We start from the raw sequence: 14,302 nt of genomic DNA on the forward strand, positions 1-14,302 counted from the left end.
GAGACACATCGTTAAATGACGTGTTATTGACAGTTTACACAATCCAGATCTACATGTACAAAGCAAGTAGTGGGTCACAGGTCACTTGGCTCCTTACAAGATTAAGAAGGAAATTATCCCCTAAGGAGTTGTGTGTTGTGACCCTTGACGAGATTAAGAAAGAATGTTGTCTCCTAAGAAGGTCTGGTTAATGCAGATGCACAGTATACGCCAAAGGGGAGGGAGGAGGCCCAAACGAGTAGAAAAAAATTTTTGTTAATTTTTCTTATCTTGCTATAAAATATGAATTATTTCGTCAATATTATAGTTGTTTCTCTGGCAGCTGTGGAGGTTTTTAAAGAGCCAAGCCCAGACACCCCTGTGCTACCCAGTGATCAGCCCATCTGGATTTGTCTGGCCAGTTGCCCTGTAATCATGTCTCTCTGTGTGTCAGAAGCTGTCTTCCCTGGAAAGGGAGTCTGTGTGTAACCTTGGTTTCATGACACCCAGCCCTAACTGGCCTGTCCAACGGAATTGGCTTGTTTGAGCTGGAAGGTGCCAGGAGCTATCAGTAGGATAGCCTCTGGTGTGGCTTCTGCTGGCTTTGCCTTTAACATATACTCATTAAAATAACTCTGAAAGCAAATAAAAAGCAATGTTCTTTGCCACCGTCTGAAACCAAGGCCTTTACACCTTGGGGCAGAAATAGCCAGATGCCATGGCGGAGACAGGGCCTGATCTGGTCCTTGCTTCCCTTCCTGTGCCCTGAATCTGTCCTAACCCATCCTCTGCCTGCCCTGTGACATCTCCATCCCCCGCCCCCTTCTCCCTTAAGGCACACTCAGGTCCCCTGTTCTGAAATAACCTCTTCTTGACCCTGTAATTCCATTTACAAGAGAGAGGCATCCCAGAAAGTAGAAAGAGCTTTGGGCTTGGAGTTAGGAGACCCGTATTCAAATCCTAATTGTGCCACTTACTAGTTTACATGAACTTTGGCACATCACATAATCTCTCTGAGCCTCCATTTTCTCCTACTTAGGATAGACTTATTTGACAGGATGATGCATGGTAGGTGCTGAGTGAGTGCTTCTTTCCCCAGGCTCTGTGACACCATCGTTTGGGGCCCTTCCCCAGCTCCTCTCTTTTTCACTGTCCACCTGTCTCTAACCATAATGCCCTCTGAGCTCTGGCTTCCTTCTCTCCTGCTCAGGACCTCATCTATTCCAGTCCAGTGGACACAGCCCACAAGGTACTGATCGTCCTGAGGACCTTTTTGAGGAGGAATGAGGATGTCCAAGTGGGCGGTCTCATCCGAGGCCACTTCCTGCTGATCCTACAGCATCTGCTGGTGGAACATGGGTCCTCCCCATCAGGAGGTCAGTCTGCAGCTGCTGGGAGCATGTATTGACCTGAAGGTCAGACAGAAGTGGCATCTCTGCCCTGATGAGGTCTGCTCTAGGAGAGAGAATCAGAGTTTTCCATGCAAAAGAAAAGTCAGACCAGTGGGGCATCAAACTAAACTTTATCTCCTTCCTCTCATTGGAGAGTGGGTGCTCAACATATTTGGTTTGTGTGTGTGGTTTGAGTGTGCTTATGTTTAATGTCTGCATGGGTGAGAGTATTTGATGTATGCATGCATGTCCCCACCCTGCCCAGCATGTGCTCAGAGCTGTTTGTCACAGGAATGGCAGCCTCCAGTTGGGAAGAAAAAAGGGGTAAATATTGGGGAGGTCAGGGAGGCAGCAGCAGCCAGCAGGGGCTGGGGAGGGGGTGGATCTCTGATGTATTGGAAGCTCCTGGTGAGATCCAAAAGGATGGTTTCTAAATCTGGAATGGGACTCCCTGGAGTCAAGAAAGCTTGATATTTGGTACAGTATGAAGACACTGAAAGACTGGGATTGGTCTGTTTACTCTTAGAAAGTTGAATTTTTAAATTAAATTTCAAAGCAATTAAGAGGAAGTAGGTAGAGAGCTGTGGCTCACTTGGTCCAGTTCTGATTGAGGATGGCGGTTTGGAGGTATGTTTAAGGGTATCTAGAAGAGCTGAGTCCTTCTTTTTCAGGGAAGGACAAGCCACAACTAACTGATAATACTGTTTGAGAGCCATGAGATTTCTTGGAAACACATAGTGGAATGACTGTGAGCACTGGATTGAGATTTGGGTTCAAGTCCTGGCCCTGGCCTTGAGGCTGTGGGGTCTTGGAGGTGTCACTCAGCCTCTCTGGGCCTCAGTTTTCTTAACTGCAAAATAGGAATAACAATCCCTACTTCACATGATTTTTAAGATGATTAAGTGAAATAATGAATTCCTGGTACCCAACCCAGAGCTGGCACTCAGTATGTCAGTTGCCCCTCTTCTAAATGAAGAAGGAAAAAGACAGGAAATAGGGGTAAATCCCAACAAACTATTTACTGCTGGTGGGTCGTGGGTGCCTGTCCGACCTTAGGGTGATATGATGGTCAGTCCCCCTGACCAGCTCTCCTTGTTTCTCACAGCCTCGGGGAACCTGCCTTTGCTGCTGAGCCTCCTCTCCTTAGTGCAGCTGAGGAACGAGTCAGAGCAAGAACTGGACAGCATGGCCATGAAGCTCCTTCACCAAGGTGCTCTGGCTGCTTGGGACAGTGCCTGAGGGCCTGGGGCTGGGCGTGCTGTGGGTGTGCTCTCAGTAGTGCTGGCCTTGTTACTTTCTTCCACCCTTTCATCTTTTTGGAAGGAGCTAGTGAGTCAGTCTACTCCTGTGGGCTTCTTTTTTTTTTTTTTTTTTTTTGGAGGAGAGAGAGGTTTATTGCAGGGCTGTGCAAGGAGAATGGGGACTCATGCCCCCAAACCCCGAACTCCCCGAAGGGTTTCAGCAAAGAAGGCAAGGTGAGGGAGGAGGGTTGCAGGGTATGCAATCAGCTCGTGCACAGTTCCCTGATTGGTTGATCTCCAGTGGGCTTCTTGATAAAGGACCTTCCAGATCTTTCTCTGCTCATTCCCTGGGAATGTTTGGAAAATCAAAAAAAAAAAAAAATCATTGTGACAAGCTCCAGAATCAGGAATGCCTGGGTTTGTTCTCAGCTTGGTCACTAATTATGCAACCTTGGGCAGTAACCTAGCCTCTATGAGCCTTTGGTTCCTCATAGGTAAAATAATAGTGCGTACCTGATTTAGGTTTGATACAAAAATAACCGTAGATGTAGAATGCCACAGGATGCTTGGCACAGAGTAGGCCTTCATTGGGTACAATCCATGTATCTTCATTTTTCCTGGCACAAGCTCAGTTTTCCACCTCACCCCACAGCTGACTCAGGATCTGATGATACAGTCACAGTTCTCTAGGCCTCTTTTCTACCCATACTCCAAACCTCTCAGGACCTTTTATTGCTCATTAATGCGGTCACTAGTTCATAGGCAGTACCCTCAGGAAGATTTGTTGAGGCAAGGTTGAAATTAATAGGAGAAATGGTGTGTCTTCAGTACCTGTGGACTGTCAGGTCCTCTGGCCACAGGTGAGGATGGTTTTTTTTTCCTGCCTGGAGCCCAAGGCTCCTCATGAGAAGATCAGTGTCCAGCTCAAAAAGAGCCTCCAGGCCTGACCTGGAGCTGGTCATCGCCCCGCCTATCTTATCAGGTTAAGGGTGATGCTCAGCTGGGAGGGAGGTCTGTGTGTGACAAAAACAGCCATCAAAAGGGCCTCTAGGGAATGGACTTGAGGACACGGGGAGGGGGAAGGGTAAGCTGGGACGAAGTGAGAGAGTGGCATGGACATATATACACCACCAAATGTAAAATAGATAGCTAGTGGGAAGCAGCCACATAGCACAGGGAGATCAGCTTGGTGCTTTGTGACCACCTAGAGGGGAGGGGTAGGGAGGGTGGGAGGAAGACGCAAGAGGGAAGAGATATGGGGATATATGTATATGTATAGCTGATTCACTTTGTTATAAAGCAGAAACTAACACACCATTGTAAAGAATTATACTCCAGTAAAGATGTTAAAAAAAAAAAAGCAGTAATCTTAAAAAAAAAAAAAAAAAAAAAGGGCCTCTAGGGAATTCCCTGGTTGTCCATTGATTAGGGCTCCGCACTTCCACTGCAGGGGGCATGGGTTTGATCCCTGGTCGGGGAACTAAGATCCCACAAGCCATACGGTGTGGCCAAATAAATAAATAAATAAATAGAAAGGGCCTCTAACAGGGAGAAATAACGGGATGAAACATACACGTGAAATGAATATACATTTACGCATAACCCTTGAGTACTTTTTTTTTTTATTTATTTATTTATTTTTGGCTGTGTTGGGTCTTCGTTTCTGTGCGAGGGCTTTCTCTAGTTGCGGCGAGCGGTGGCCCCTCTTCATCACGGTGCGTGGGCCTTTCACTGTCGCGGCCTCTCTTGTTGCGGAGCACAGGCTCCAGACGCGCAGGCTCAGTAGTTGTGGCTCACGGGACCAGTTGCTCCGCGGCATGTGGGATCCCCCCAGACCAGGGCTCGAACCTGTGTCCCCTGCATTGGCAGGCAGACTCTCAACCACTGCACCACCAGGGAAGCCCCCTTGAGTACTTTTATTTGAGAGCGTTGAGGGTAGAGGACTGTAGTTCACGGGTGAGGGTACGGTTGGGGGGCCTGCTTCTCTGGCTGACCACAAGCCAAGTATAGTCAAGTGTGCTGTGGCTGCCAAAAAAGTGAATGGTGGGGCAGACAGCAGAAGCAAGAAGGACTCAAAACCCACATTCACAGAAAGATAGACAAGATGAAAAGGCAGAGGGCTATATACCAGATGAAGGAACAAGATAAAACCCCAGAAAAACAACTAAATGAAGTGGAGATAGGCAACCTTCCAGAAAAAGAATTCAGAATAATGATAGTGAAGATGATCCAGGACCTTGGAATAAGAATGGAGGCAAAGATCGAGAAGATGCAAGAAATGTTTAACAAAGACCTAGAAGAATTAAAGAACAAACAAACAGAGATGAACAATACAATAACTGAAATGAAAACTACACTAGAAGAAATCAATAGCAGAATAACTGAGGCAGAAGAACGGATAAGTGACCTGGAAGACAGAATGGTGGAATTCACTGCTGCAGAACAGACTAAAGAAAAAAGAATGAAAAGAAATGAAGACAGCCTAAGAGACCTCTAGGACAACATTAAACGCCACAACATTCGCATTATAGGGGTCCCAGAAGGAGAAGAGAGAGAGAAAGGACCCGAGAAAATATTTGAAGAGATTATAGTCGAAAACTTCCCTAACATGGGAAAGGAAATAGCCACCCAAGTCCAGGAGGCACAGAGAGTCCCATACAGGATAAACCCAAGGAGAAACAAGCCGAGACACATAGTAATCAAGTTGGCAAAAATTAAAGACAAAGAAAAATTATTGAAAGCAGCAAGGGAAAAATGACAAATAGCATACAAGGGAACTCCCATAAGGTTAAGAGCTGATTTCTCAGCAGAAACTCTACAAGCCAGAAGGGAGTGGCATGATATACTTAATAAAGTGATGAAAGGGAAGAACCTAAAACCAAGATTACTCTACCCAGCAAGGATCTCATTCAGATTTGATGGAGAAATCAAAAGCTTTACAGACAAGCAAAAGCTAAGAGAATTCAGCACCACCAAACCAGCTCTACAACAAATGCTAAAGGAACTTCTCTAACTGGGAACCACAAGAGAAGAAAAGGACCTACAAAAACAAACCCAAAACAATTAAGAAAATGGTCATAGGAACATACATATCGATAATTGCCTTAAACGTGAATGGATTAAATACTCCAACCAAAAGACACAGGCTTGCTGAATGGATACAAAAACAAGACCCATATATATGCTGTCTACAAGAGACCCACTTCAGACCTAGGGACACATACAGACTGAAAGTGAGGGGATGGAAAAAGATATTCCATGCAAATGGAAATCAAAAGAAAGCTGGAGTAGCAATACTCATATCCGATAAAATACACTTTAAAATAAAGAATGTTACAAGAGACAAGGAAGGACACTACATAATGATCAAGGGATCAATCCACGAAGAAGATATAACGATTATATATGCACCCAACATAGGAGCACTTCGATACATAAGGCAACTACTAACAGCTATAAAAGAGGAAATCGACAGTAACACAATAATAGTGGGGGACTTTAACACCTCACTTACACCAATGGACAGATCATCCAAAATGAAAATAAATAAGGAAACAGAAGCTTTAAATGACACAATAGACCAGATAGATTTAATTGATATATGTAGGACATTCCATCCAAAAACAGCAGATTACACTTTCTTCTCAAGTGCGCACGAAACATTCTCCAGGATAGATCACATCTTGGGTCACAAATCAAGCCTCAGTAAATTTAAGAACATTGAAATCATATCAAGCATCTTTTCTGACCACAGCGCTATGAGATTAGAAATCAATTACAGGGGAAAAAAAGTAAAAAACACAAACACATGGAGGCTAGACAATACATTACTAAATAACCAAGAGATCACTGAAGAAATCAAAGAGGAAATCAAAAAATACCTAGAGACAAATGACAATGAAAACACGACGATCCAAAACCTATGGGATGCAGCAAAAGCAGTTCTAAGAGGGAAGTTTATAGCTATACAAACCTACCTCAAGAAACAAGAAAAATCTCAAATAAACAATCTAACCTTACACCTAAAGGAACTAGAGAAAGAAGAACAAACAAAACCCAAAGTTAGCAGAAGGAAAGAAATCATAAAGATCAGAGCGGAAATAAATGAAATAGAAACAAAGAAAACAATAGCAAAGATCAACAAAACTAAAAGCTGGTTCTTTGAGAAGATAAACAAAATTGATAAGCCATTAGCCAGACTCATCAAGAAAAAGAGGGAGAGGACTCAAATCAATAAAATCAGAAATGAAAAAGGAGAAGTTACAACAGACACCGCAGAAATACAAGGCATCCTAAGAGACTACTACAAGCAACTTTATGCTAATAAAATGGACAACCTGGAAGAAATGGACAAATTCTTAGAAAGGTATAACCTTCCAAGACTGAACCAGGAAGAAACAGAAAGTATGAACAGACCAATCACAAGTAATGAAATTGAAACTGTGATTAAAAATCTTCCAATAAACAAAAGTCCAGGACCAGATGGCTTCACAGGTGAATTCTATCAAACATTTAGAGAAGAGCTAACACCTATCCTTCTCAAACTCTTCCAAAAAATTGCAGAGGAAGGAACACTCCCAAACTCATTCTATGAGGCCACCATCACCCTGATACCAAAACCAGACAAAGACACTACAAGAAAAGAAAACTACAGACCAATATCACTGATGAATATAGATGCAAAAATCCTCAACAAAATACTAGCAAACAGAATCCAACAACACATTAAAAGGATCATACACCACGATCAAGTGGGATTTATCCCAGGGATGCAAGGATTCTTCAATATATGCAAATCGATCAATGTGATACACCATATTCACAAATTGAAGAATAAAAACCATATGATCATCTCAATAGATGCAGAAAAAGCTTTTGACAAAATTCAACACCCATTTATGTTAAAAACTCTCCAGAAAGTGGGCATAGAGGGAACCTACCTCAACATAATAAAGGCCATATATGACAAACCCACAGCAAACATCATTCTCAATGGTGAAAAACTGAAAGCATTTCCTGTAAGATCAGGAACGAGACAAGGATGTCCACTCTCACCACTATTATTCAACATAGTTCTGGAAGTCCTAGCCATGGCAATCAGAGAAGAAAAAGAAATAAAAGGAATACAAATTGGAAAAGAAGAAGTAAAACTGTCACTGTTTGCAGATGGCATGATACCATACATAGAGAATCCTAAAACTGCCACCAGAAAACTGCTAGAGCTAATTAATGAATATGGTAAAGTTGCAGGATACAAAATTAATGCACAGAAATCTCTTGCATTCCTATACACTAATGATGAAAAATATGAAAGAGAAATTATGGAAACACTCCCATTTACCATTGCAACAAAAAGAATAAAATACCTAGGAATAAACCTACCTAGGGAGACAAATTCTACCTGTATGCAGAAAACTATAAGACACTGATGAAAGAAATTAAAGATGATACCAACAGATGGAGAGATATACCATGTTCTTGGATTGGAAGAATCAACATTGTGAAAATGACTGTACTACCCAAAGCAATCTACAGATTCAATGCAATCCCTATCAAATTACCAATGGCATTTTTTATGGAGCTAGAACAAATCATCTTAAAATTTGTATGGAGACACAAAAGACCCCGAATAGCCAAAGCAGTCTTGAGGGAAAAAAACGGAGCTGGAGGAATCAGACTCCCTGACTTCAGACTATACTACAAAGCTACAGTAATCAAGACAATATGGTACTGGCACAAAAACAGAAACATAGATCAATGGAACAAGATAGAAAGCCCAGAGATAAACCCACGCACCTATGGTCAACTAATCTATGACAAAGGAGGCAAAGATATACAATGGAGAAAAGACAGTCTCTTCAATAAGTGGTGCTGGGAAAACTGGACAGCTACATGTAAAAGAATGAAATTAGAATACTCCCTATCACCGTACACAAAAATAAACTCAAAATGGATTAGAGACCTAAATGTAAGACCAGACACTATAAAACTCTTATAGGAAAACATAGGAAGAACACTCTTTGACATAAATCACAGCAAGATCTTTTTTGATCCACCTCCTAGAGTAATGGAAATAAAAACAAAAATAAACAAATGGGACCTAATGAAACTTTAAAAGCTTTTGCAAAGCAAAGGAAACCATAAACAAGATGAAAAGACAACCCTCAGAATGGGAGAAAATATTTGCAAACGAATCAACGGACAAAGGATTAATCTCCAAAATATATAAACAGCTCATGCAGCTCAATATTAAAGAAATAAACACCCCAATCCAAAAATGGGCAGAAGACCTAAATAGACATTTCTCTAAAGAAGACATACAGACGGCCACGAAGCACATGAAAAGATGTTCAACATCACTAATTATTAGAGAAATGCAAATCAAAACTACAATGAGGTATCACCTCACACCAGTTAGAATGGGCATCATCAGAAAATCTACAAACAACAAATGCTGGAGAGGGTGTGGAGAAAAGGGAACCCTCTTGCACTGTTGGTGGGAATGTAAATTGATACAGCCACTATGGAGAACAATATGGAGGTTCCTTAAAAAACTAAAAATAGAATTACCATATGACCCAGCAATCCCACTACTGGGCATTTACCTAGAGAAAACCATAATTCAAAAAGACACATGCACCCCAATGTTCATTGCAGCACTATTTACAATAGCCAGGTCATGGAAGCAACCTAAATGCCCATCAACAGACGAATGGATAAAGAAGATGTGGTACATATATACAATGGAATATTACTCAGCCATAAAAAGGAACAAAATTGAGTCATTTGTAGAGACGTGGATGGATCTAGAGACTGTCATACAGAGTGAAGTAAGTCAGAAAGAGAAAAACAAATATCGTATATTAACGCATATATGTGGAACCTAGAAAAATGGTACAGATGAGCCGGTTTGCAGGGCAGAAGTTGAGACACAGATGTAGAGAACGGACATATGGACACCAAGGGGGGAAAACTGCGGTGAGCTGGGGATGGTGGTGTGCTGATTTGGGCGATTGGGATTGACATGTATACACTGATGTGTATAAAATTGATGCCTAATAAGAACATGCAGTATAAAACAAACAAACAAAATAACTAATACTAAACTTTCATTGGGTTATTTGTATGGAAATATGTTAATATAAATGTTTCAGACATTACATGAAATTTCTAAAAATCTTATATGTTCTGGTATAATGTTATAAGTCATAATCCTAGTTATTACTTTAAAATGTATATCTCAGAAATAACTAATTTTCTTGTCAACTGCATTATTATGAACTTTCATCAAATCTTTAACTGTGGTCATTTTTAAGTCTTTTGTCATTTACAGACAGTTCTGGGTGTACTCTGATGCTTTTGCAAATATGTTTCTATAAAAGGGTTTCATCTTCAAGAAATTCATGGAAAAGACTGACAAGTACAGGTTTCTGGTAACTGACTGTACTGCTGAACTGAATGAATAAGCATTTTTAGAACTCTAATGAAAAACTGATGAACTCATAAAAGTTCTAACAAAAGATCAAGATGAAAAAAAAAATTAATTACGTGGGACTGAGTGAACTGATGATGATGAGTATAATTTTTGTGACTTTCTGTCTGAATTAAAAAAAAAAATCCCACAAGGACTCAGAGGCAAAGAACATACAAATCAATTTTCACTGCAAAGTAAAGGAGCTGTTACAGTGGAGGATTACTGGACTGAATGTCAATATTATGACATAGTATGAGTGTGTTTCATGTTTGGTAATTGCAATCATTGTTGCTTTTGTTGTGGTCATCCATGTACAATGCTTGGTGTCAGTCTATTTATCTCTTGTAAAAATAAAATACAGTGTGTGTAAAAAAAACTGGGACTTTAATTACATGGGACTGAGTGAACTGATGAGGATGATTATAATTTTTGTGACTTTCTGTTTGAATTAAAAAAAAAAAAGGGAATGGAGACTTAGGTAGGTTTCATATCTAGGATGGTGGGGGGCGGGGGAGCAAGGAGTGGTAATTCCCAGGAGGAAAGGGATGTGCTCTGTAGATGTCTACTCTACAGTGTAGTAACTGCTCTGCTGAGGGCTGGCAGAGCATGAAGAGGCGTTTAATCTTGCCTTGAGAGATTAAGGCTTCATGAGGAAGGTGAACTTTGAGCTGAATCTTGATTGCTGAATAGGAGGAAAGGAGTTAGCCAGATGGAGGTGGTGTGAGAGAGAGAATACGGCAAGTTTAGGGAACAGCACGTTGACGGTTACAGAGCTCCCCTGTGAAGGTGGTGAGTGCCCTGTTGCTGGAAGAATTCAGAGACTGGATCTTCTTTCTGCTGGTGGTGGCAGGTTGGCCTATATGACCTCTGCAGACTCTCCAACCTGGAGTCTGTGCTGGCATGAGCGCTGTCATAGGATGCCTTTTGACCACTTACACTTGTGAAGTCTGTTCTAATGTGCAGCTGTGGGCTGCTTGCCTGATGTTTGTTCAGATGGAGGGTGTGAACATATCTTCGGGTTTGTCACTGTTTCTTTCCATTGGCCGTAATATCAGGGGTGCTTAGTTTGTGCTTGGTCCCCAAGACTGACATCTGAAATTAGCCAATTGAGGGCCACTAGCTGTAAGAAGTGTGAGTGCTGGTGTGTGCTAAAGCCATGGAGTTCTGAGCACTGGGGCTCCAGGGCACTCTCATCTCTTGCAGTGAGCAAGCTGTGTGGGAAATGCAGTCCCACTGACACAGACATCCTGCAGCCCTCCTTCAACTTCCTGTATTGGAGCCTTCATCAGACCACGCTGGGCAGTCAGAAAAGAGGTGCTGGGGCCCGGGCTGGCATAGTGAAGAGGAAGGGTGCTGGGCAGTGTCTATGGCCCTTGCTGCCCTCAGTTTTTCCATCTTAAAAAAAATAAAAAAGGGGGTGTGTGGCTGGATCGGATGGGCCTAAGGTCCTTTCTGGTTCCAGTAACCTGTGGTTCCGAAATGAAACTTAGAGCCTTAAGCTGATCCTTTTGTTCATTCACCATGCGTGTGAAGCACCCATCGGGTGCTAACTAAACACCACCTGCCCTGCCCAACCCTCTACAGCTGCTGCAGTGCTCCTGAGCAGCACGGCCCTGATAGAGCTTCTAGAGAAGACGCTGGCCCTCACCTGGGCTGAGGAGGGCTCTCCCAGGACCGAGCTCCTCTGCTCCGCCTGGCTGCTCACTGCCTCCTTCTCTGCCCAGCAGCACGATGGCAATCTGCAGGTTAGTTTCTAACCCCTGTAGCTTTGGCGCATGGGTGGCACTCCAAGGAGTGACAAGATCTTGAGTTCTGATCCCAGATCTGTGGCTTATTAGTTGCGTAACCTTGGCAAGGTATTTAACTCTCTGAGCTTCAGTTTCCTTGCCTACAAAACAGGAAAAAAAACATTCAAGGCTGTTGTCAAGTTGGTTTACATTAATCCATTTAGCACACATGGATCACCTGCATGCCAGGCTGTATTCGAGGCACAGAGGAATAAAAAATGAATACAGTATATACCCCACACTTGGGGAACTTGTGTTGTAATCTTTAAGCAAAGCCCTGAAAGGTAAGCAAGACTGTACCAGACAAAAATAGTGGGGGAAGGGCGCTCCAGGCAAAGAGAATGATATGAGCACAGGCCTGAAGCTGCACAAATTTAAGACTTGGTATATATATTTGAAGAGTGGTGAGGTACTGCGTGGCTGGAGTGTAGGGAATGGACTGTCAGACTGGACAAGAAGGCAGAATCCAGCGGGTGACCTTGAAGTTGTGGGTGGCAAGCTGTGAGTGCCATACATGTGTAAGCTGTCATGTGACTGTTTGAGAAGGTGATGCAGGGAACAGGAGAGCCATGGACATATCCACAGAGCACCCCGTTTCCTCTCAGCCCCTCCCTCTTGTACGACCTTGTCATCCTAGTGCCCTGCATGAGCTCCTCTGTGGGCTGCTTCACATTCAGGTGTTTCCTCCCTAAGGCTGGCTGCCCCTAGTGGACAGAAACCATCTCCTAGCCTTTGAGGTGTCCTCGCACTGTGCCCAGCCCTGTGCCAATCTAATGCCAGGCACACACATTTGTGTAGAAGTGAAGTGAGTTTTCAAGTTTGGCCTCTAGGGTTTCAGTAAGCTGTGGCACATCTACGCTATAGCAGCTCCTCAGGTAGTTGCCAATGGGGTTGATTTGGGACAGGAACCTCTCCTACTTTTCTATGTGAGGCTATTGGGCCCACCCCTACCCCTGCAGTCACCTGCCTGGATGGAAGCCTGCACCTTGTCGTTGGTTCTGCCCTGGCCCTCAGCTCATAACTAGCCAATTACGTAACTACCTCTACTCTTAAGTCCTCCCCTCTGCCCTAGTTCAGGCCTGATCATTCATCCTCACCACTAATATGGCCTATTCACAGTCTTCTGGCCTCCAGCCTCTCCCTTGCTCCACCTCTCCTATCCCTGTGGCCACGGTCTGTCCACACTTCCCCTCTGCTCACTCTCCTTCAGTAGCCTTTTTGTTCTCCTTATGGCTGCTGAGACCCTTCCTACCAGGCCCCTCTGCAGCCTTACTTTCTGCCATTCTACCCTCCTTTCCTGTCTTCTGACCAAGTGTTTGCTCTTCTCCCAGTCAACTGTGCTCTTTCACATCTCAGTACTTCTTTTGTTTGTTTTTGGTTGATTTTTAATAGCTGTTATTTTTAGGACAGTTTTAGATTTACAAAAAAATTGAGCAGATAGCACAGAGTTCCCATATAACCTCCACACACAGCTTCCTCTGTTTACATCTTAGATTAGTATGGCATCTCCATACCTTTATACAAGTCGGTTCTTCTGCCTGGAACCTGCCAATTCCACCAGCTAACAAGCATTTTTTTTTTTTTTTTTTTTGGCTGCGTTGGGTCTTCGTTGCTGCGCGTGGGCTTTCTCTAGTTGCAGCTAGTGGGGGCTACTCTTCATTGTGGTGTGCAGGCTTCTCATTGCGGTGGCTTCTCTTGTTGCGGAGCACGGGCTCTAGGGCACGCAGGCTTCAGTAGTTGTGGCACGTGGGCTCAGTAGTTGTGGCTCGCGGGCTCTAGGGTGCAGGCTCAGTAGTTGTGGTGCACGGGCTTAGTTGCTCTGTGGCATGTGGGATCTTCCCAGACTAGGGCTCGAACCCGTGTCCCCTGCATTGGTAGGCGGATTCTTAACCACTGCACCACAGGGAAGCCCTAACAAGCATTTTTGAGGAATTGCTTTGTGTCAAGCACTTGTAGATCCAAGTAGAGGAAAAGCTGCCTTCAGGCAGCTTATGTTCTGGGTAAGGAGAGCAGAGAAGACTCACAGCTTTGAAGCTGTCACCCAAACTAACCCCTCAGTATGGTCATTGCTTTGACATTAAGGAGCACATTCACGATGCTGATCCTCAGCTGTTCTTCACGATCGCTCTGGAGGGAGTGAAAGCTGGTGGCACTGTTCCCATTTCGTAGGTGAAGGAAGTAAGGCAGGCTGAGAGAGGTGCAGTGCGGTGACTTGCCCACGGCCATACAGCTGGCAAGTGGCAGAGCCAGGATTTTGATTCCGGGCCATCGGACTCCAGATCTGACTTAGGTGGTTGGTGGGCTGAAGAGGAGACTGACCCACAGCTAAGGCTGGGAAAGACTCCCTGGTGCAGGAGCTCTCTGAGGATGGGGGAAATTTGGGAGAAGCAGGGTTCTCCAGGTCTGGGCTTGATTTTCCTCCTCAAGCTC

At 43.6% G+C, this 14,302-nt stretch overlaps 1 protein-coding gene across 1 annotated transcript in view; it reads left to right on the top strand.

The window, feature by feature from the left end:
* MEI1 (meiotic double-stranded break formation protein 1) overlaps positions 1–14,302 on the top strand; it is a 67,828-nt gene that overhangs the window by 43,561 nt on the left and 9,965 nt on the right. Inside the window, exons 21-24 of the mRNA XM_068561251.1 lie at positions 1,190–1,355; positions 2,476–2,580; positions 11,289–11,399; positions 11,670–11,830. Of these exons, the coding sequence (XP_068417352.1) occupies positions 1,190–1,355; positions 2,476–2,580; positions 11,289–11,399; positions 11,670–11,830 (543 nt within the window). The remainder of the gene's footprint in view (positions 1–1,189; positions 1,356–2,475; positions 2,581–11,288; positions 11,400–11,669; positions 11,831–14,302) is intronic.

The sequence above is a fragment of the Eschrichtius robustus genome, chromosome 13, assembly GCF_028021215.1.
Source record: "Eschrichtius robustus isolate mEscRob2 chromosome 13, mEscRob2.pri, whole genome shotgun sequence".
Classification (NCBI taxonomy): Eukaryota; Metazoa; Chordata; class Mammalia; order Artiodactyla; family Eschrichtiidae; genus Eschrichtius; species Eschrichtius robustus.